This window comes from Physcomitrium patens, chromosome 1 (assembly GCF_059467195.1).
Source record: "Physcomitrium patens ecotype Gransden chromosome 1, ASM5946719v1, whole genome shotgun sequence".
Taxonomy (NCBI): Eukaryota; Viridiplantae; Streptophyta; class Bryopsida; order Funariales; family Funariaceae; genus Physcomitrium; species Physcomitrium patens.
Window position 1 is genome coordinate 8,932,911 of NC_143410.1, and position 21,927 is coordinate 8,954,837.

The 21,927-nt window shown below is 35.0% G+C and overlaps 3 protein-coding genes across 6 annotated transcripts; 1 reads left to right on the forward strand and 2 right to left on the reverse strand.

Annotated features, from left to right (window-relative positions):
- Positions 1–12,840: 12,840 nt before the first annotated feature.
- LOC112283582 (polygalacturonase QRT3) lies at positions 12,841–16,432 on the reverse strand. Of its 4 annotated transcripts, none has more exons than XM_024522477.3 (4): positions 16,294–16,432; positions 15,298–15,549; positions 14,688–14,927; positions 12,841–14,219 (listed from the first exon to the last, which is right to left on the reverse strand). In XM_024522477.3, exons 1-4 carry the CDS (start codon positions 16,345–16,347, stop codon positions 13,077–13,079), a joined length of 1,689 nt encoding a protein of 562 aa, XP_024378245.1. In that variant the 5' UTR covers positions 16,348–16,432; the 3' UTR covers positions 12,841–13,076. The 4 variants fall into 4 exon arrangements, with proteins under 4 accessions (XP_024378245.1, XP_024378259.2, XP_024378252.1 ...); XM_024522491.2 differs by having other exon boundaries at positions 16,144–16,411; XM_024522484.3 differs by lacking the exon at positions 16,294–16,432 and adding an exon at positions 16,084–16,255.
- Positions 16,433–17,717: 1,285 nt separating this feature from the next.
- On the reverse strand, positions 17,718–18,422 carry LOC112283598 (ATP synthase subunit epsilon, mitochondrial). Its single transcript, XM_024522515.3, has 2 exons — positions 18,114–18,422; positions 17,718–18,016 (listed from the first exon to the last, which is right to left on the reverse strand). The coding sequence occupies exons 1-2, from the start codon at positions 18,316–18,318 to the stop codon at positions 17,982–17,984; spliced, it is 240 nt and encodes a 79-aa protein (XP_024378283.1). The 5' UTR covers positions 18,319–18,422; the 3' UTR covers positions 17,718–17,981.
- A 1,941-nt stretch (positions 18,423–20,363) lies between these two features.
- Positions 20,364–21,920, forward strand: LOC112282860 (uncharacterized). The gene is made up of 2 exons (XM_024520977.3): positions 20,364–21,172; positions 21,426–21,920. Exons 1-2 carry the CDS (start codon positions 20,576–20,578, stop codon positions 21,696–21,698), a joined length of 870 nt encoding a protein of 289 aa, XP_024376745.1. The 5' UTR covers positions 20,364–20,575; the 3' UTR covers positions 21,699–21,920.
- Positions 21,921–21,927: the final 7 nt, after the last annotated feature.

Sequence of the window (21,927 nt, forward strand, 5' to 3'; positions counted from 1 at the left end):
AATTTGAAGATAAAAAGTTGAAGTGAGATTTACATCCACCTTTAAAAACTTAAAAAAGATTCTGTAAAATCTTGATATAAATTGAATCCCCCTATCAAATATAATATCTTTGGGTAATCAATGATGGTGAGAGATATTATCAAGAAAAAGCTTAGCCGTTTCTTCACTTGTGATAAATTTTGTATATGGTATAAAATATGCCATCTTGATAAACAATCTACCATCATGAATATAGAATCATACAAATCTAAGATTAGAAGATCTATGATAAAATCCATAGAAACAGTAGACCATGGTTATCTCGAAAGAGGTAATGGTTGAAAAATTCCATAAGATTGATGACAAGGAATTTTGGATCTTGAAAAAATATCACATGATTGTACAAAGTATTGACTAGATTCTATATTTGAAGCCATCAAAAATCTCTACATATTAGTTCTAAAGTCTTATTGTATCCAAAATGTTCAGTTGCTGAAAAGTCATGACAAGCTTAAAAAATACATAATCATGCCCCGCCTTCTGGAATGTATAATTTTTTTTCAAAATAGACTAGGTTGTTTTTAAATTCAAACTTAGAAGTATCAAAAAATTTAAAAGAATTATTCTTGATATCATGGACAAGAAGGTCAAAGAATATACTTCATTAAATTTGATTGACAAAGGTTGAATCAATAGTCAATATTGATTTTATTGCTCAAAGATAAAAATATTCCTGCTTCAAGAGAATTGTTCTTTATTGATCAAAAGATGCATCTCTTTCTTTTGGTGCAAGATAAGAATATCTAGAAAGGGCATTTGCCAAAACTTATTATTTTTTGGATTGATTATTAATCTTCAGATCAAATCTCAATAAAGACATGCTCTAACGAGCTTCGCAATGATTCAAAATACATGTCAATATGAAGTATTTGAGATTTTCGTGATATGTATATATAGTGACTGGACTGAAAGTGCCTTCTAGATAATGATTCTATTCTTCAAATGAATCCACAATTGCAAAGAACTCTTTGATATAAATCTCATAATTAATCTTGACTATTGAAATCTTTTTAAAATAGAAAGTTATTGGATGGAATTTGTTATCTATTCTTATTTGTAATAATATAGCATCCAAAATAAAGTCTGATGCATTTGTTTCTATGAAAAATGCTTTTAAAAAGTCAACATATAGTATAGGATTGGGAGAAAAATAATTTTTTTAAAGCATCAAATAATGCTTTGACTTCTTTATTGCACTCAAGTTTGTCTTTATAAGTCAACGTTTAAGTGGAGCTACAATTTGAAAAAAATTCTTGATGAAGATCTAATAGTAATTGGCAAAGTTCAAAAAGCATTGCAGATCTCTTATTGTTCTTAGAATCTTCTAATCCATAATAGTTTGGACCTTCTTCAGATCCATCATTAGTCCTTTGTTGGAAATGATGTATTTTAGGAAGTCAACTTAAATAATGTGGAATACATATTTTTTTAACTTGATATATAATCTTGCATCTCTAAGTTTTTATAATGCATGACAAACATGGACTTCATGCTCTTTTGTGTTCTTAGAGTAGATTAAGATGTCGTCAAAACAACACACAATAAAATCATCAAAAAATTCATAAAAATAACATTCATCATATTTTAAAAAGTAATTGGAGCATTTGTAAGTCCAAAAGGCATAACATTATATTCAAAATATCCATACTTAATTCAAAATATAGTTTTTTTTATTTATTTCCTTCTTTAATATATACTAGATTATATGTTTCTTATAGATCTATTTTTGTATAGATCTTTGCTTGATTAAATTAATCAAAAAGTCCTAAAATCAAAAGTAGAAGATACTTATTTTTGATGGTGATCTTTTTGAATCCTTAATACTATACACACATCCACAAAATTTTTTTTTTTTTCTTCACAAATAAGATAGGAGCCTTAGTTAGAGATTTAAAATGGTGTATAAAATTCTTAGCCAAATTTTCATCAATATTTTCCTTGAGTGTAGCTAACTTATTTTGTGATAGGCTATAAATTGATCCAAATGGTGGTCGAGCTCCTTCTTAATGATTAATAGAACAATTATAAAAATGATGCTTTCCAAGAATATATTCATTCTTCTTTTCAAAAACATCCTGGAAATCTTAATATTGACTAAGCATATTACTTGACATCTTTCGACCATCAAAAATAGATGTGGCATATATAGCAAAAGATGACCCTTCTTTAACAACATGCATGAAAGCTCTTGTACCTATCAATAAGAGTTTGTATATATTAGACTTATATATTTTTATTTGATTAATAAGATTTTGGATTAAACTATTAGAAAAATTAAGATTACAAGAAATCCAATCTATGTAAAGATTATATCTTTTTAATAAAGATAATCCTAAAATTATCGAATTAGATACAAATATTATTACATTAAATATTACTATACTGTTATGATCTTTAAATGTTATATCTAAAAAATCAATCTCATGTGCAACATCTCCAAAAGATAGCAAACGACCATCTATATTTTTTACATGTATGGATTTAGTTTTCTTGACTAACAATATCTCTTTTTTTTTGATAAAATCTTTGTTTATAAAATAGGCTGAGGCTCTTGAATCTAACAAAGCTAAGACTTTGAAATTTTTTGGTCCTAAATAAATTTCTATTGTAAAATAAGGTAAAAAATCTAAGGAGAGAATATGACCTTTAGTATGAATTATGCAAGATTTCAACTGCACAATCTGTATTGTAGCTGAAAAATTCATTTTTTGATACATTATCTTCTTTGGTAACCATGCTTCTAATTTTGTGGTTGTTTTGTTTCTTTGGATAATGTTGAATAGTGGATTTAGCTTCTTCACAATATAAGCATAAACCTTCTTAATGCTGTGGAGACTTTTTCTACTTCTTGAAGAATTTAAAAATTATTGTATCAATTTCCATTGGTTCTCGCCTTAATGAATAAGTTTTTGAAAACTTGAGAATTGTCGTCAATATTTGACTTTTTTCTTTTTAGTCGAGTCTTTGTTCTTGAAGTCTTTTAAATAATTGATTATTGCATGTAATGGCTTGAGCAATAAATTATTTGAAAGATTCTATCTTTTACATTCTACCTTTCTACTTTTAGAGAGATGACAAGCTCATAAAGATTTGTTATTGTTGCAAATCTATTCTCACTTCTACTGAGAGTAGCATCCATAATCTTTCCTTCCATAGATAATTCAAAAAAATTCAAAAGTTAGATTAGAGGACAATAATTTGTACCCTCTAATATCAAATAAAAATTTCTAAAAAGAAAGGTAATCTACTATTTTTTTTGAAAAAATCAATGTTAAAAAATAACATTATTTGTTTAAAGGTGGATAGTTTGCAACCTTAAAAATACAACAATAGAAGTGGAATAATCCACTCACTTCTAAAACAAGACAAAAAAAATAAGTCAATACTCTTATCAAACTGTCAAGGATATGAATCTTGAAAAAAGAAAGCCTCAATACACTCTTGTGGAGAGAATATGACCTTTAGTATGAATTATGCAAGATTTCAACTGCACAATCTGTATTGTAGCTGAAAAATTCATTTTTTGATACATTATCTTCTTTGGTAACCATGCTTCTAATTTTGTGGTTGTTTTGTTTCTTTGGATAATGTTGAATAGTGGATTTAGCTTCTTCACAATATAAGCATAAACCTTCTTAATGCTGTGGAGACATTTTCTACTTCTTGAAGAATTTAAAAATTATTGTATCAATTTCCATTGGTTCTCGCCTTAATGAATAAGTTTTTGAAAACTTGAGAATTGTCGTCAATATTTGACTTTTTTCTTTTTAGTCGAGTCTTTGTTCTTGAAGTCTTTTAAATAATTGATTATTGCATGTAATGGCTTGAGCAATAAATTATTTGAAAGATTCTATCTTTTACATTCTACCTTTCTACTTTTAGAGAGATGACAAGCTCATAAAGATTTGTTATTGTTGCAAATCTATTCTCACTTCTACTGAGAGTAGCATCCATAATCTTTCCTTCCATAGATAATTCAAAAAAATTCAAAAGTTAGATTAGAGGACAATAATTTGTACCCTCTAATATCAAATAAAAATTTCTAAAAAGAAAGGTAATCTACTATTTTTTTTGAAAAAATCAATGTTAAAAAATAACATTATTTGTTTAAAGGTGGATAGTTTGCAACCTTAAAAATACAACAATAGAAGTGGAATAATCCACTCACTTCTAAAACAAGACAAAAAAAATAAGTCAATACTCTTATCAAACTGTCAAGGATATGAATCTTGAAAAAAGAAAGCCTCAATACACTCTTGTGGAGAGAATATGACCTTTAGTATGAATTATGCAAGATTTCAACTGCACAATCTGTATTGTAGCTGAAAAATTCATTTTTTGATACATTATCTTCTTTGGTAACCATGCTTCTAATTTTGTGGTTGTTTTGTTTCTTTGGATAATGTTGAATAGTGGATTTAGCTTCTTCACAATATAAGCATAAACCTTCTTAATGCTGTGGAGACTTTTTCTACTTCTTGAAGAATTTAAAAATTATTGTATCAATTTCCATTGGTTCTCGCCTTAATGAATAAGTTTTTGAAAACTTGAGAATTGTCGTCAATATTTGACTTTTTTCTTTTTAGTCGAGTCTTTGTTCTTGAAGTCTTTTAAATAATTGATTATTGCATGTAATGGCTTGAGCAATAAATTATTTGAAAGATTCTATCTTTTACATTCTACCTTTCTACTTTTAGAGAGATGACAAGCTCATAAAGATTTGTTATTGTTGCAAATCTATTCTCACTTCTACTGAGAGTAGCATCCATAATCTTTCCTTCCATAGATAATTCAAAAAAATTCAAAAGTTAGATTAGAGGACAATAATTTGTACCCTCTAATATCAAATAAAAATTTCTAAAAAGAAAGGTAATCTACTATTTTTTTTGAAAAAATCAATGTTAAAAAATAACATTATTTGTTTAAAGGTGGATAGTTTGCAACCTTAAAAATACAACAATAGAAGTGGAATAATCCACTCACTTCTAAAACAAGACTTGAAAAAAAAAAATAAGTCAATACTCTTATCAAACTAAAGATTAGAAAGGCGTTAAGAAGAGTGAAAAAGGCTTTGTTCTTGCTTCCATATATACTCTTAACTAAGAACTACATGGTGATGTCCTATAAGACTTTTAAAACGTGTTGACTTTGTAAGACACATATCTTAACTTACAAGGCAAGTTTTTTATATGTATGCCATATAATTAGCTTATTCTATAAGCTATCAAATGTGATTAACTTATTGGTTTCTAACCTATAAACACACATAAAATCAAAGTAGTATCTATAAAGCTTAAAGGAAGCTTGTCTAAAAAATATTATAATATAAATCTATTTTTATTTACTTCTACATAATCATATAGGTAAATATTATAATAATTATGTATGTTTGTGATAGCATGCATGTGCTAAATATCCAATCATCTCATATTTATGTATCTTTAATTTTTATTTTTTATTATAATTAGTAATAAAATATTTATTCTTTCTATATGAGTAGAAATAGTTATGACTATAAATCTTGATCAAGGATATGAATCTTGAAAAAAGAAAGCCTCAATACATGGCCATGTTTCTAACCTACGAACACATCTAAAGTCAAAACCGCATCTATGAACCTTCTAGGAAGCTTCTCTAGAAGACTTTATGAAATTATTCTATTTTACTTACTTCTACTTAATCATATAAGTAACTATTGAAGTAAATATATATGTCAGTGACATTACCTCCTCCCCTTCTAGAGACGAATTCCACGAATAGCGGTCTTCATATACTGAGGAAGTCCAAGATACAGCGAATTATATTTGCTACATACTTCGATCTTTGCTCTCTTCAAAGATGATTGATAGGTCCTCTCAACCATCTATAGAGTCTCATATCAGGGCAAGAAGACCACCCTGTTATTTGGTCATTTTTAAGGCCTTCATAACTTCCTTCAAATAAAACATTTGGAACACCATCAAGAGTAGTTCCTACCTCTAATAAAATCACTAAACATCGGAATTCTCTTCCAAGGTTGTGATACCAAAAACGTTGTATCTCACCATCTATTTTAGGAAGGACATGTCGTTCTTGAGGATCTTCATCTCGATTTAGTCGTCTTAAAGGTTGTAACAATCACAATGTCTTATCTAGTAAGTCTGCAAATGAAAGCTCTTGACTTGAATCTGCTAGTTGTTAGTGCTCTATCTCATCACAAATACACAAAAGCTACAATGAAAGATAGAAGGTAGAATGTTATTTTCCTTTGATCTTGTTTCTTTTATAGTAAAGATTTGTTATTCTTCATCTTGGTTTTGATGGATGTCGTTGATGAAAGACTTCAACTTTCTTTGTTGCATTTGTAAGATTCTTTGATGGCTCCCATGTGCATTCACTAATATCATATCCACACCAATGAACAAGATATTCCAACCTATTTTGGTGCCACCTTGAGTCTAAGACTTCTTCCACCTTAAACTCTTGGTTATTATCCACTTCTATAGGAGGAGGTGGCATTTGTCTTCTTCTCAAGATATTCACTATCTTATACAGCTCCAGAAGAGATATGTGAAATACAGGGTGGATCTTCATAGACTCCAATAGATGTAATCGATAGGCAATAGAATTGATTTTTTCACAAATAGGAAAAGGTCCAAGCCTACAATAATTTAATTTATCACAAGGACAAGTAGTTTTGATATTACGACTAAGAAACCATAGCTTATCACCTACATTACATTGTGGTTGTTCTTTGCAATAGGCATCTGTGTTGGACTTTTGTCGTTCTTGAGCTCCCTTTAATTGTATCTTCATTGTTGTATGTAGCTCTGATAAGCAATTTGCTAAATCTTTTGCCGCAGGATTATCAACTTTTGAAAAGTCAAAAGTATCAAGACATCGGTGATGACCATAATTGGCAAAGAAAGGTGTTTATTGAGTGGAAGAATGTACCGAATTATTATATACAAACTCTACCAATGGTAAAAGAGTTTTTCAATCATCTTGATGATAATTGATGGTACATCTCAAATACTGCTCCAAAACTTGATTTATCTATTCTGTTTGTCAATCAGTTTGAGGATAAAAAGCTGAAAAAAACTTTATATCCACCTTTAGAATCTTGAATAGGATTCTCCAAAATCTTGATACAAATTGAGTCCCCCTATCTAATATAATATCGTTTGGCAATCCATGATAGCGATAGATATTGTTAATGAAAAGCTTAGTTGTTTCTTCACATGTGATGGATTTTGTATATGGTACAAAATGTGCCATCTTGGTAAAATGATCTACTATCACAAATATAGAGTCATAAGAACCTGAGATTGGAAGATCCATGATGAAATCCATAGAAACAGAAGACCATGGTTGTTCTGGAATAGGTAATGGCTGAAAAAGTCCATAAAGTCGATGACGAGGAGTTTTTGATCTTGAGAAAACATCACAAGATTGTACAAAATCTTTGACTACCTTCTACATTTGTGGCCACCAAAAATCTCTGGATATTAGTTCCAAAGTTTTATTGTACCCAAAATGTCATGACGAGCTTTACAAATATTCAATCAACAGTCAATGTTGATTTTATAGCTTGAAGATGAAAATGCTTGGACTTCAAGAGAATTGATCTTTGTTGATCAAAAGATATATCTCTTTCTTTTGGTGCAAGATAAGAACGTCTAGAAAGAGCATTCGATAGACCTTGTTATTTTTTGGGTCGATAAGTAATCTTCAAATTGAATCTAGATAAAGACAAGCTCCAATAGGCTTGACGACAATTCAAGATATGTGTTGACATGAAGTACTCGAAGTTCTTATGGTCTGTATACACGGTAACTGGACTTGAGGTGCCTTCTAGATAATGATGCCATTCTTGAAATGAATCCACAATTGCAAGGAGCTCTTTATCATGGATCTCATAGTTAATCTCGGCTGCTGAAAATTTTCTCGAATGGAAAAATATTGGATAGAGTTTATCATTTGTTTCCATTTATGACAATGTGGCACCTATAGCAAAATCTGACGTGTATGTTTCCATAAAAAATGCCTTGGAGAAGTCAACAGAATATAAGATTGGTGCAGAAATAAATTCTTTCTTTAAGGCATCAAATAATGCTTCTCCTTCTTTATTCCACTCAAGTTTGTCTTTACAAGTCAAATGTGTAAGTGGAGCTACAACTTGAGAAAATTCTTCATGAAGATTCGATAGTAATTAGCAAAGCCCAAAAAGTATTGCACATCTCGTACTGTTCTTCTAATCTTCCAATCTATGATAGTTTGAACCTTCTTGGGATCCATCATAAGGCCTTCATTGGAAATGATGTATCCTAAGAAGTCAACTTAAGTAGTGTGGAATACACACTTTTTCAATTTGGCATATAATCCTGCATCTCTAAGTTTCTGTAACACACGACAAACATGAAGCTCATGTTCTTTTGTATTTTTAGAGTAGATTAGAATATCGTCTAAATATCAAACAACAAAATTATCTAAAAACTCATGAAAAATATCATTCATAAGATGTTGAAAAGTGGCCGGTGTATTTGTGAGTCCAAAAGGCATGACATTATATTCAAAATGTCCATACCTAGTTCGAAAAGCAGTCTTCCATTCATCTCCTTCTTTGATACGAACTAAGTTGTATGCTCCTCGTAGATCTATTTTGGTATAGATCTTTGCTTGTTTGAGTTTGTCAAGAAGTCGTGAAATTAAAGGCAAAGGATACTTATTTTTGATGGTGATCTTGTTGAGTCCTCGATAATCCACACACATTCCTATAGATACGCCTTTTTTTTTCACAGATAAGATAGGAGCCCCGGTTGGAGATTTAGAATGGCGTATGAAGTTCTTTGCCAAATTCTCATCAATGTACTCCTTTAATGCAGCCAACTCATTCTGCGATAAGCTATAAATTGGTCCAATTAGTAGTTGAGCTCCTTCTTGCAGATCAATTGAACAATCATAAAGTTGATGCTCGGGAAGAATATCTGCTTCTTTCTTTTCAAAAACGTTTTGGAATTCTTGATATTACTTAGGAATACCACTTGACATTGTTTCACTATTAGAAATAGATATAGCATATATAGGAAAAGATGATTCTTCTTTTGTAGTATGCATGAAAGCTTTTGCACCTATTAGTAAAGGTTTGGACGTACTGGACTTACATACTTCTACTTTGCTAATGCGATCTTTGATTATACTATCAAGAAAGTTAGGGTTATGAGAAATCCAATCTATTTGAGGGTTATATTTTTCTAGCCATGATAATTCTAAAATAACCGAATTAGAGGTAGATTTTATTACATTAAATAATACTACGTTATTATGATCTTTAATTGCTATATCTAAAGGAATAGTTTCATGAATAATATTTCCAAAAGACAACGAACAACCATCTATGACTTCTACATGTACGGATTTAACTTTCTTCACTAAAGGTATTTTTTGATTTTTGGCAAAATCTTTGTCTATAAAACATGTTGAGGCTCCTGAATCTAACAAGGCAAAGACTTTGTGATTATTAGGTCCTAAATATACTTCTATTATAAAACAAGGTGAGAGGTCTGAGAAGAAGACAGGATCTTTACTAGGTATTGCACATGATTCCAGCCGCACAGTCCCTATTGTAGCTGGAGAAACTCATTTTATGACACACTATCTTCTTTGGTAATTGTGCTCTTCATTTTGTAATTGTGTTGCTTCTTTGGACAATATTGAGTAGTGTGCTTAGCTTCTCCACAATATAAATACAATGCCTCTTGGCAACGTCGAGTCTTTTCCTCCTTTGTGAGAGGTTTAAAATGTATCATATCAATTTGCATTGGTTCTGACTTTGATGAATATGTTTCAGAAAACTTGAGAGTTGCCGCCATTACTTGACTTGTTCTTCTCCAACTAAATCTTTGTTCATGACGCCTTTCAAATAAATGATTGTCACATGTAATGGCTTGAATAAAAAATTGTTCTAAAGATTCTACTTTCGACATTGTTAATAACAAATCTTTGACGCTATCCTTTAATCCATATCGAAATTGGTTGATAAGTGCTTTGTGGTTCCAGTCCACATCGCAAGCAAGATTTTGGAATTTTGCAGCATATGTAGTGGCTGATCGTGATCCTTGCTGTAAGGATAGAAGCTTGGTTTTTGCTATTTGTTTTTTATCACTTTCTCCAAATGTGGCCGTAAATACTTCTAGAAATGAATTTAAATTGTAAAGGAGTCGTGAATCTTTTTTCATTAAAGGTGCAAACCAAGAGAGAGCACTTCTTGATAGTAGTGCGCCTGTAAATCCGACTTGGATAAATCCATGAAGATATTGGAAAGGGTGCAACTTTAAATAGAGCTTGACTTGTTGCAAAAATCCTCAAAATTTTGAACTTGTTCCATCAAACTTCTTAGGCATACTAATCCTTGTCCCTGTCATACTTGTAGAAGCAAAACTCCTTGGATTTGGTTGTAACGCTGATCTACTTGCTTCTTTCAACTGCACAACTTCTTGTCGCAGATTCTGAACTTCTTCCATAGGCGTAGGCACAATGCTTCCATGATTCACGTTGGAAATATGTGAGATTTCAACTCTTAGAGTGTTGACAAGCTCATGAAGATTAGTTGCAAATCTATTCTCACTTCCATTGAGAGTAGCATCCATAATCTTTCCTTCTATAGACAACTCAAGCGAATTCAAAAGTTAAATTAGAAGAGGGTAATCCGCAACCTCTAAAAAAAAATCCCACAAAGAGGGATAATCTACTCTCTTTAAGGAAAAGATCAATGTTAGAAAACAAGATTTTTTATTTAAAGGTGGGTAGTTCGCAACCTTCAAAACACAATAATAGAAGTGGGGTAATCCACTCACTTTTAGAACAAGACAGAAATAATATGTTAGCACTCTTGTCAAAATGTCAAGGACATGAATCTCGAAGAAAGGGAATCCTCAATACACTCTTCTATCACTGAAGAGAACTAAAAAGTCACTCAAAACGTGATGTAATATTAAATAGAATGGTTATTGCCAAAAAACAAGAAAACTAAAAAGTCTTGAAACAAGATTAAGACTAGAAAGGCGTTGACAAGAGTGAAGAAGGCTTCACTCTTGCCTCTATATATACTATTTAACTAAGAGCCACGTGACGATGTCCTATAGGACCTCCAACATGTGTTGACTTTATTAGCCACATGTCTTATCTTGCAAAGGAAGTTATCTATGTATGCGCCACGTAGTTAGCTTGTTCCATAAGCTATTACACAGAGGTAACTTGTTCCACAAGCTATCAATACATGGTTAGCTTTTTGGCCAAGTTTCTAACCTACGAATACATCTAAAATCAAAACCGCATCTATAAAGCTTCTAGGAAGCTTTTCTAGAAGACTTTATGAAATTATTCTATTTTACCTACTTCTACTTAATCATATAAGTAACTACTGAGGTAAATATATATATCTGTGATACTTTTAGAACCAAAGTTCTAACAAATGAACTTCTAAACTATATAAGAGTAATTCATTTTGTTTCTCTACAAGAAGTAGATAAGACATGAGATGAACATGACTTTGAAATTTCATATTCCTATATTGTTGTGCAAGTACATTAGATATAAGAAGAAATATAGAGAGAATTTTTTCAATCATTTCTTCTTCAGAGATGCTTTGTCCACATTACTATAATTTTTAGACAATATAATATATTTTATTATTAAAAGCATTTAAATTTGAAAAATCCAAGACACATAAATGTGTGCAATTATGACATACAAGCAAAAAGAAAATAGTCTTTTGATGATCAAAGCTGAATTTAAGATTTTTCCAAAGCTTAGCTGAATCTTCCATTTTTAAATATTGATGTTGCAATACAGATATAAGATGACGATGAAAGAAAAGAAGTGCTTTTCAATGGATAGCAAGAAGAATAGAAGTACTTACAATAGGAGACTCTTCAAACAGAATTCCATCTAAAAATTGTTCTACAAATAAATTTATTATTGCCATTTTAGCCCATAATAGATAATTGTTTTCATCATCAACCAATGATGGAAATAAAAGAGCTTAAAAATGTTAGGATGTAGTGGTAATAGTTAGAAACATAGTAGAGGCAGTTGAAGATGTTGAAGCATTTATTATAAATAAATTTAAGAAGAAAATATAAGATCAAATAGAAAAGATTGAGTAATATATATCTTGAAATGTAAAGCCAAATAAAATGATAAAGTTAAACTTGAAATCAAAAATGTTATTTATTATTATTATTTTATAGAAACAAGGATCCACAATAAACTATGGCAACAACCGTAGTAGTGGTAGATGGTAGCAATACACGGTGAGAAGGCGCAATAATTAGGCAATAAGATGTGAATAATTTGGTGGCAAGGCGTAGTAGTTTGGCAGCAATGTCTTGCAAGGCACAACATGCAAGATGTAGCAATGTGAGGAAAAACAAACAAGGAAATGGCAAAGGACAAGGTGCACAAGAGCAATTGTGTCTATAATATGTTCAGAAGTCATGTTGATAACATGTTGAGAATATTTTAGAGAGACACAAAAGTAGTTGGAAGTAATATGCACACATACAAGAAAAAGGGAGAAGATAAAACAGTTTCAAGCATTAGGTAATAATAATTGTGGAATGGGTATTCATCTAGTGTCATGCAAGCTACAGTATTTACCACACATAACTGGGGAGGATTCATGTGTTATAGGAAAAAGATGAATGAGCAAAATAATCTATGCCTTAGCAGCAAAGCTCTACAGCATCGTCAACACATGCATTCGAACAACATGAGAAACCATTCTCAATCCCAGGTTCTCAGACACCTCCACACAAGCTGTAGCATTAGACATCAAGGGAATAAATATTTACGGCGGTACATTGTCTGCAATTTTGAAAGTAGTCGTGAACTTCTCAGGAAACTGTTCAAGCTCTGCGGGGAACTGCGGTTGCAACTGCTAGCGTATCAAGCCTAGCCCATTCGTCTCGGGTGTAAACAAATACTACACAAAAGCAAGAAGAGCCACCGTATATTACACTAAAGATAGTATCATAGTCAAAACAACAGAAGATACTTCACCGAACAAACAAGACTCTAGATCTTGTGAGCTCAGTGTCCTCAGGAACGCTGGTGCGGAGGGAGAGTGAATCACTGCTCTGATCGACCAAGACAGACACAGTGCCTGACACTCGTGTATCTGAATCAACCACCACAGTATTGTCCTTCACACTTCGCAACACATGCTTAGGAAAATAGTTAGAACTGACGTAGAGGGAATACTGCACGTTTTGAATGAAATCTCGGAATAGGAGCCGCTCGTTGAGATTGAGACGCCAAGTATAAGAGGATGCGAGTGTGGCCCTAGCGACGGTAGCCTTCAGATTCATCCCATAAGCAGTGTTTTGATCCACTATCGTGTCATACACAGCGGTGAAACGGCCTGCAGATTCGTCAAGTTGCACAACAGGAACGCCACGAGATGATCCTGTAAACATATTGTTTATGATTGTCAAGTAGGAAATAGCGTGGGATTTCTTGGTTGATCGCAGCAGAATATTAGCATCGTCCGAGAAAAAGCTGCTCGATATCTCAAGTTGTAAAGGGTCTTCAGCAATAATTCCTGTACCCTCCAAATGGCATCCAACAATTCGCGTCTGAGTGTAGCCTGGTAACTGCAGGTAGATACCCACACCACCTAACCTGGCGGCCTTATTATACGCGTGCACCCCTGTGATGAAGTTTCCCACTCCACTGACTGCAATTCCGTAGGCTGCTGAGAAGATGACAACATCAGAAACAACGTTGTCATTGCTAATAAGATTGATTCCAATTCCTGTGAAGTCCGACTCTCTCGGATCTTTGCCAGTTGTAATAAACTGACCAAAGAACGAATCCCGAATGATAGTCTCATGACCACCTTCCACCAAGATACCATCGCTCTCAAAGTGAGTAACGTACACATTCTCCACAGTTACGCGGATAGAATCCACTAAGAGTATGCCTCCACCCCTAAAATTAGCGTCCAACAAAAGATCTCTAATGATGATGTCTTCATAGGCCAAGAATTCTTTGGATAAGGGCAAACTACGTTGCTTGCGTTCCCGAAGTGAAGCTTTCGTTTGATTTGCTCTCAGACTCACAGAGTAAGCCGACCACGCCTCAATTAGGTAACCGTCCCGTGGAAATGTAAACGTTGCCCTGATGGTGCCACCATGTATCTGAATTTCAACTTTCCACTGTCCATGTCAGAAATATATCACCGCATTCATGAGTTGAACCCACTTCCTTAGCTTGCTTTTAACCAGATGTCGAGGAAAGGAGAAGAAGAAGAAGAAGAAGAAGAAGGGGTAGCTGTTTCACGTTTCATTAGATCGCATCTTCACAAACTCAATTTCAATGAAAAGGCTGAGCACACGACGCAACCACAACAGTATTCAAAGCCATGTCCTCTCCATCGACTTCATCAGCACTTGATGGTTAGAACACGCTGTATTTGAGCAATAGAATCTCGACGCTCCCTCTATCTCAATGTAATGCTTCTGCTCTCGAATACAGTTGTAGTAACCAATGCTTGCAACTAGGCAATGAAGCTGGCCACAAGCTTAGAGAAGAGTTTTTGGTCCATCGCGTTCCTAAGACACTGCCGTCTCAACATGAATGTTATCTCTGAAAGGTGAAAACCATACCACAAGGTTACCACCACCTTTGCTGGGGAATTGCAGTGGGTAGCTGATAATGTAATCGCCTCCTTCCAAGTGAATCTCTACGCCTCCAAGATCCGGAATACCAGGAAGAAGCTCATGTCTGGTAGCAATCTTAAAGGCTTCATTAATTGCAGTCTGCAGAGCACGGGTGCTATCGTATTGACCTGTCGGATCAGCGGAGTAATCCGTCACATAAAGAATTCTAGAGTACGCACCATTCCTCTGCAGGATTATAGATTGGCGTCAGTGACAGAAAACCATTCTCAGTTCATGAAAATATGCAGAAAGTCAGAGTTGTTCTGGACTTCCCAAAACTGCCCTCCAAATGCCAAGCCTTCGATAAAATGCCAGAAAAGTCCACAAGTTAATGTGTGAGCTAATTTATACACCAAAACCTTCGAAATGACCTAGATAAATCGCTTGGGAACGTCCCAATAATGAAGGATGTAAATAAATTGCGAAATATGAAATCCACATTGCAGTAACGCAAGTAGACACTTCCCGCATGCATTGACTGTCTTATCCGGAAGACCCACGGTATATACGCGTTACACGCATTAACATATTAGATGTAAAACAGTGGAGAGCAGACCTTGGCATGCAAGCGACCTTCCTCAGCAGCCATGATCTTCGTCTTGTGCCATATCGAGGCTTGCAACCTCTCTGCTCTCTCTCTACTGGGATGAAGGTGCCCGATTTGAACAGAAAAACGTGGAATCCTCAGATCCCCTTCACCCGATTTCAAGGCATCCGACAAACGGTAGCAGTACCCTGGTGCAATCAAGACAAAGATGCTAACAAAGAGCACCACATTTTGCGAATGGAAACCTCTCATTGCAATATCCTGCGCACACGTCAAGAGCCCTTCAATACATAATTCCAAAGAACATCTCGCTGTCGCACATACACTCCCCTACTTCAAAAATAGATGCCGAGCATCAGCCCCAATGCTCTAACCTCAAAAACTGCCAGAACTTGCAATCCAGGACCCCCCCCCCCCCACACACCAAAAAAAAAAAAAAAAACAAACAAACAAAATCGGAAAATACTGGGCGACCCATTTCTACATGCTTGTAGCCGAAACCCGACCCATGACGTGCCAAATTGTGCACTGCACACTAATCTCCATCCTCAAACTGTAAGAAAAAATTACGCATCCTAACTTACACCGAGAGATTCTCACAGCCAGACTTCAACAACAGTTTCAACTAGACAAAGCCCTCCTGGTTAGCCACAGAGAGCAACCACCCACAAAACCAATTCTAATTCCCGGCTCCGAGCACATGACACACCCACATCGTGACAGTGATTGGTTGCTAATCTAAAACTGCTGTAAGCAATGGCAGCGACCCAGTTGTCGAATGCGAAGAACTTGAACCTCGTGCTCCACTTCAAAACTCATCAATGGGAGCAATCAATCCTTGTCCAAATTTCAAACCTCTATTGATTGGGACAACCGATGGTGACTGCTCCACAAATTCCTGCGAAAGAAGAAGACTGTCGTCTTTCGCTTGGGGGCTACTCCACAAGCTTGAACAACGAAATCTCCATTCTTGTAGGCACAAAATTTCCCGGGAGCGTCACTCACCCTGCTTGCTTTCTTGTGCGAAGTGTCGGATAGAAAGGACTCTTGCGTCAGCATCGTCAAGATAATGTGGTCCTTCCAGCCTATGTTTGTACTAGACTTTTCTAGGACACAATGGTTTTCTTCACTACAGGTCTTCTTTTCGGTGGTTGTTGGAATAGAATCAGAACTAGATGACCTCCATTGAATTATTGATTACACAAGAGTTGCCTATCTATTATACGCATAATTCTGCTACAAACCATGATTCTGTGTGCTCCATCATTGTTACTTAATGAACTGAGAGAATCATTTTATTTTATTTTAGTATGTTCTCCATGGCTGCAAATATTGCAAGATATTTGTGATATGAATTTGACATCAATCTTGATGACTTACGGTTGGACTTCTTGTTGGCTTATCAGACAGATCATGTGCAACATGCAAAAGCTCAGTAACGAGAAAATGTCATACAAGTCTTTTTATGCTCATTTCAATCCTCCTATCTGGTGGTTCGCATAGATAACTATGAGTAAGAGTGCCTTTTTGGAAATTGGAATTTGACAATTATTCTTTGGAGAGAATCACTTCTCAAATTTACAACTTTTTATTATCAAAGAACCTTAAAAAGATTTAATTCTTGATCTTTACCACTAATCATTGTAGAATGGAGCTGCATCTTTACAAGTAACGAATTTTGGAGATGTTTAATCACGAGTTCTATCTTCAGTGAACCGAGAAAAATGATCAATGCATTTCTAGAACTGTCGCGTCATCATGCTTTTGTTCTCTAATAATAAGAATTCGTTTACAAAGACGAACATCAAATGCTTGGCCTAGAAAGTTTAACCTACTTCTTCGTCTCTGAATAATGTAGTATAAAAGCCACTTCAAAAGCTGAAATCAGAATTAATCAGTTTAAGATAAAATCCACACATGCGGCTGGAAGGGACACACGCTAATTACTCTAAAGTAATAGATCACACATCGAATGTTCAGGGCTACAGTAATTTAGTCTATTCTGTTGTAAATAAAACTCGTCATCTTGAAACTGTGTTGATTAATCATCCATCTTCCCCACTCACCATGTAAACAGTGTGACTCGATCGCTCCTCAAATAGTTCAAGTACATCTCAAATATCGATTCCGAGGGGCACTACATACCGCAACTCAATTGTAAATCATATAATACTAGGCCATTTTGAGACATTATCAAGGCCGCACTGCAACCCATAACAAAGTCAAAACACCAACGCCTTGCTAAGTGTATGAAGCCATCATACAATACATCACAACAACCTAGGTCTGCATTTCAGTGAAATTGAACTGCAGGCAAATCGAGGGGTCTACCAACAGGGGGATGGGGATAGAGGTGCAATCTGACCTAATGTAAGATGATTTCATCTGGCTTACAATTACCAGCTCTTAAACAAGTTAGACATTTCCGATAAGCCAGATCAAAGTAAAAAATGCATGTTTCCAACTGGGCACTAAGGTTCCAATCAAGGGTTTTCCAACCTTTGTTGACGAGAAACATGATTTTGCGATTAAAAATCTGCAATATCAGGTTCGAAAACTAGCCTTCGACCCAATTCCTGGTGCACACATTAACAATGATCTATCCTAATAGATGCAACTTTATTCACCAACTCTGCGAGGAGATTGGACACGAAATCTAGATGTCAAAGAAATTCACCCACTCCCGCTCCTTCCTAACTCGTAGACGGCGCGCCAGTCTCTCGCACCACTACATGGTAGAAACCCAACGCAAGATTTAGTACTTCACATTCGACAAAACGGTTCCCAATTTTCTAAACAAACCACGAGGACAGCAAGCAACAAACCTGCTTTCTGTGGAGCGCCTTCTGCGTAGGGCTGGAATTTGTAGTACGCATGCTCCCGCTGGAGCGCCTTGGACTTGAACGGCTCCTTCAAGCAGTTGCGAACCATGGCTGCGCATGTATTGGCGTAAGAAAGATAGGTCATGCCTGCGGTTCTCCAGTAAGGAGCAGCCGCCTGTGCTACTGTCGACGCTGCTGCACTCGACATTGTCACGAAAGGGAAGCGACCGATTCAAACACACAAACCCTAAACAAAAGTGAGCAAAACACAGTCTGCAATCCACCGATCGGCTCTCGCACACCTTCACTTGAAATCACGAGCTCTACCACATCAGGGTTCCGAAATTCTAATGGCTTCTAGACTCCACAGTTTCCAGGTTCTCCCGGTAGCCTTCTCGTTCGTCCATTCAACGAAGAACAAATGACGGATGTACATGGACATACTTTCATCTTTAGTTGATGGACCAGTGACAGTTCCCGTCCACCAGAGATCCGTTCACACTTCCCGTCTACCCAAGCTTTGCCGCTTGCGCCGAAAGTTCTAGACAGTCAATATGGATGATAATTTGTGGATGAACGTGATTATCTACGACGGTTTCATAATAAACGTGTTAACTCCAAATGCATGCCTTCATAGAGAGGCTGTTATTTAAAATCTTAATATTTTCCACTGTTTACCTTTGAATAGAGAGACATTTTGAGCTGAAATTTTCCTCTTTATTTGATTCTTTTTATGAAAGCACAATTTTTGTTAAATGATTTTTCAAATTTATTATTTAGATATGACACTTGAATACAAAGAATGTAAAATAATATTCTCTTCACAATAATCAATAGCTGTTTACAAAACTGAAGCCATAGTAAGAAATAAAATTGTATTTTACTTTATTTCTCACTTATTATTACACAATCATACTAATCAATGGTCTAATTCACAAATAATAACTAGCTGTCCATCAGTCATTTATAATTAGTATATTTCAGCATAGCTAGAGTAACGGCTGCAAATAATCCACATTGGGCATTAAGTAGAATAATCATTAAAAATAAATGTTCATATAATTTTGATGAGTTTATGACAAGTCGGAACAACACATACAAATTGAATTACAAATGAGTCAGCATTATTCATTATTTTAGCACAATTCATTAAGATAAAATGAATTATAAATAAATGATCACGTCCTTAAATTTGAATCCAAAACCGATTTGGATTTATTATTGTTCATGTGATCAATTTTCTGTATAGAAATCAAGATCATTTACAACATCAATTTGCAAAGTAAAATACTAGCACATCATTTGTCATTTCTAATAACTTTAAAAGTTTATTTGTACATAATTCTCTTGGTTTTTATTAATTGCAATCATTACACATATAAAGTGTAACATTGGTTTGAATTTTAATTTTGACAATGTGAACGTTATTCACTATGTGCATAGAAGAAAACAACTTTATCATCTTTTACCCAATTTCCAAGATCAATGTGGGTATTAGAGCAAAAGTAAAATTTGAAGTGTATAATGTACATAAGAGATGAATGAAAAAATAAAAATACGTGTATATATATATATATATATATATATAAATCTGTTTATATCCGTACATCATTGCATATTGTTGTGACATATAAAATGTTGCAACTTTAAGTAGCAAAACATTCTAATTAATCTATGTTGAAATTAGACACTGAATGGAAAGGTAGAATGAGTGGTACGGACTTGTTTTTAAAAATGAATTTTCTTAATGAAATTTTTTTTGAAAAATGTAAACGAATTCATTCAGTCACTCGTTTGCTGAGAGATTTATTCTGATTTAATTTTTTTCGATGGTAAAATTGATCCAAAAAATCTATACGTACACTAAAATGTCTGTATTGCAATTCGTCCCACCAATTATGAATTTCATTTTAACTAACACCATAACCTACAATTTTAAAGATTCAATAATCATGCATACCCTATTCAGGGCAAATTTACTTTAAAAGTGAGTGGGAGACGTTTTTCTGAAGGTCCACTTTAAAGTGCTACAACGTAAGAGGAAACCCTGTCCACACTGCGGAATCTCGTTGACTGTGCCAACAACAATACGTGGCCCTCGGCCAGATTATATCACTACACGTGGACTCAACGTGTCAATGCCGAGACTCCTTCACTTGTCAAACGCCAAGTCATCAACAATGCCCCCCTTCCACATCGGCGCCACCATATTATATCGATCGCGCCAACTCCTTCACTCTTACTTCAGTCCTTGATCTCTCGCAGACAAATTGACTCATCTTCTACACTCTCATCATACCCAATTTTCTTGATAGATTTGTTTATTGAATACATTTATGGGTTTTGTTTTTTATACGTCAGAGGTAGTGATTTAGAGTGTCTGAGGAGGTTGTTTGAGTTTTGTTGTGTTTTTTTCTTTTTTTTTTCTTTTTTTTTTTTTTTTTTTTCGAAGAGGTTTTCCGACGATGTCTGGGGCGACGCTGGCTGCAGGCCCTCGCATTCCGAAGCACATCGATGAGACACACGGAGAGAAGTATGATCGCCGAGCCGGCGATACAGCCGGTCTCGGAGGTATCATGGGCTCCCTCCGCGTGATCGAGCTTCAATTGGTGGCGTTCATCATCGTGTTTTCGGCGTCTGGGTTGGTTCCCCTCTTGGATCTTGCTTTCCCGGTGTTCTTGTCCATCTATGCGTTTCTGTTGTCGGCTTTGGTGTTTCCGAATTACGGGAACGCAGAATCGCTGCAGGTTTTTAAGGGGAATCGCTTGTTTCAACTGTATGTCGTGTTCGGGACTGTTATTGGGCTGTTCTTGCCCCTAGCGTATGTGTTAGGCGGGTTTGCGCGGAATGATCAGGACTCGGTTCGTGCCGCGACACCTCACTTGTTCCTGCTGTCGTTTCAAGTGTTGTCGGAGAATCTTATTTCCGGGTTGAACATCTTCTCGGTTCCAGTTCGGGCGCTTCTGCCTATTTTGTACAGTATGCGCCGCTTGTTTTCGTTAAATGGATGGGTCATCAGCACATGGTTTACCAACAAGGTTGGGCAAGATATCCGCATTCAGGTATGAATTCTGCTTCTCATATCCCATTTTCTGGCACTAATGCTGTTTAAGCTAATGGAATTGAATTGAATCCATATTCTATGATGTTATACTTGGTTACATTAGAATCACTGGGTTGGCGTTGTTGGCAAGGAATCTATAGTTAGTGCACTACTAAATTATTTTACCAATCCTGTTACTATTTTACCAATCCTTTCGGAGATTAATATTTATCGTTCACCATGAACTAAAAGATGGTTCCATGATTTCACAGGACGAATACTGGGTTTACTTCGGTCGTGCATTGTCAGCAGCCAATGCTATATACTACACCATCAACCTGTTTTGCTTTCTCATTCCCATGTTTTTGCCTCGCGCCTTTGAGACCTACTTCAACGACAGAGCACAATACCAGGCTGAGCATCCCAAACAAGAGAAGAGCTCCATGTCCTCAATGCTCCCATCGAAGCTGCCAGTTCCCTCGCTTCTGAAGAAACCGCACTCAGAGGAGGGCAAGAAGTCAGAGGAGGACAAGAAGTCATCCTAGATGTATTGACTCCAAACTGTAGGAATGGTATTGTTGTGAATAGGTTGTAGGGCACAAGAAAGAGGGCTTAATTGAGGATCACTTTCTGTGTAGATCATCACAGGTATGTACAAGTTATAGATGCTTTTTGGTGTCCAGAAAATAGGAATGGGGAGCTGACAATAATGTGTACCATTGTAACTTGCCATATAACATGTGTTGTTTATCATGCTTTTTGAAAAATTGAACA

What these genes read in the sequence shown, in the direction of transcription:
- LOC112283582 (XM_024522491.2), bottom strand. Translation starts at nt 16,347, where the DNA reads ATGCTGACGCAAGAGTCCTTTCTATCCGACACTTCGCACAAGAAAGCA. An exon ending in GGTTGTCCCAATCAATAGAG is followed by an intron (nt 15,550 to 16,143) that starts GTTTGAAATTTG and finishes ACGTGTGCGCAG; the next exon opens with GATATTGCAATGAGAGGTTT. An exon ending in AAGGTCGCTTGCATGCCAAG is followed by an intron (nt 14,928 to 15,297) that starts GTCTGCTCTCCA and finishes ATAATCCTGCAG; the next exon opens with AGGAATGGTGCGTACTCTAG.
- LOC112283598 (XM_024522515.3), bottom strand. Translation starts at nt 18,318, where the DNA reads ATGTCGAGTGCAGCAGCGTCGACAGTAGCACAGGCGGCTGCTCCTTAC. An exon ending in AGGCGCTCCACAGAAAGCAG is followed by an intron (nt 18,017 to 18,113) that starts GTTTGTTGCTTG and finishes TCTACCATGTAG; the next exon opens with TGGTGCGAGAGACTGGCGCG.
- LOC112282860 (XM_024520977.3), top strand. Translation starts at nt 20,576, where the DNA reads ATGTCTGGGGCGACGCTGGCTGCAGGCCCTCGCATTCCGAAGCACATC. An exon ending in GGCAAGATATCCGCATTCAG is followed by an intron (nt 21,173 to 21,425) that starts GTATGAATTCTG and finishes ATGATTTCACAG; the next exon opens with GACGAATACTGGGTTTACTT.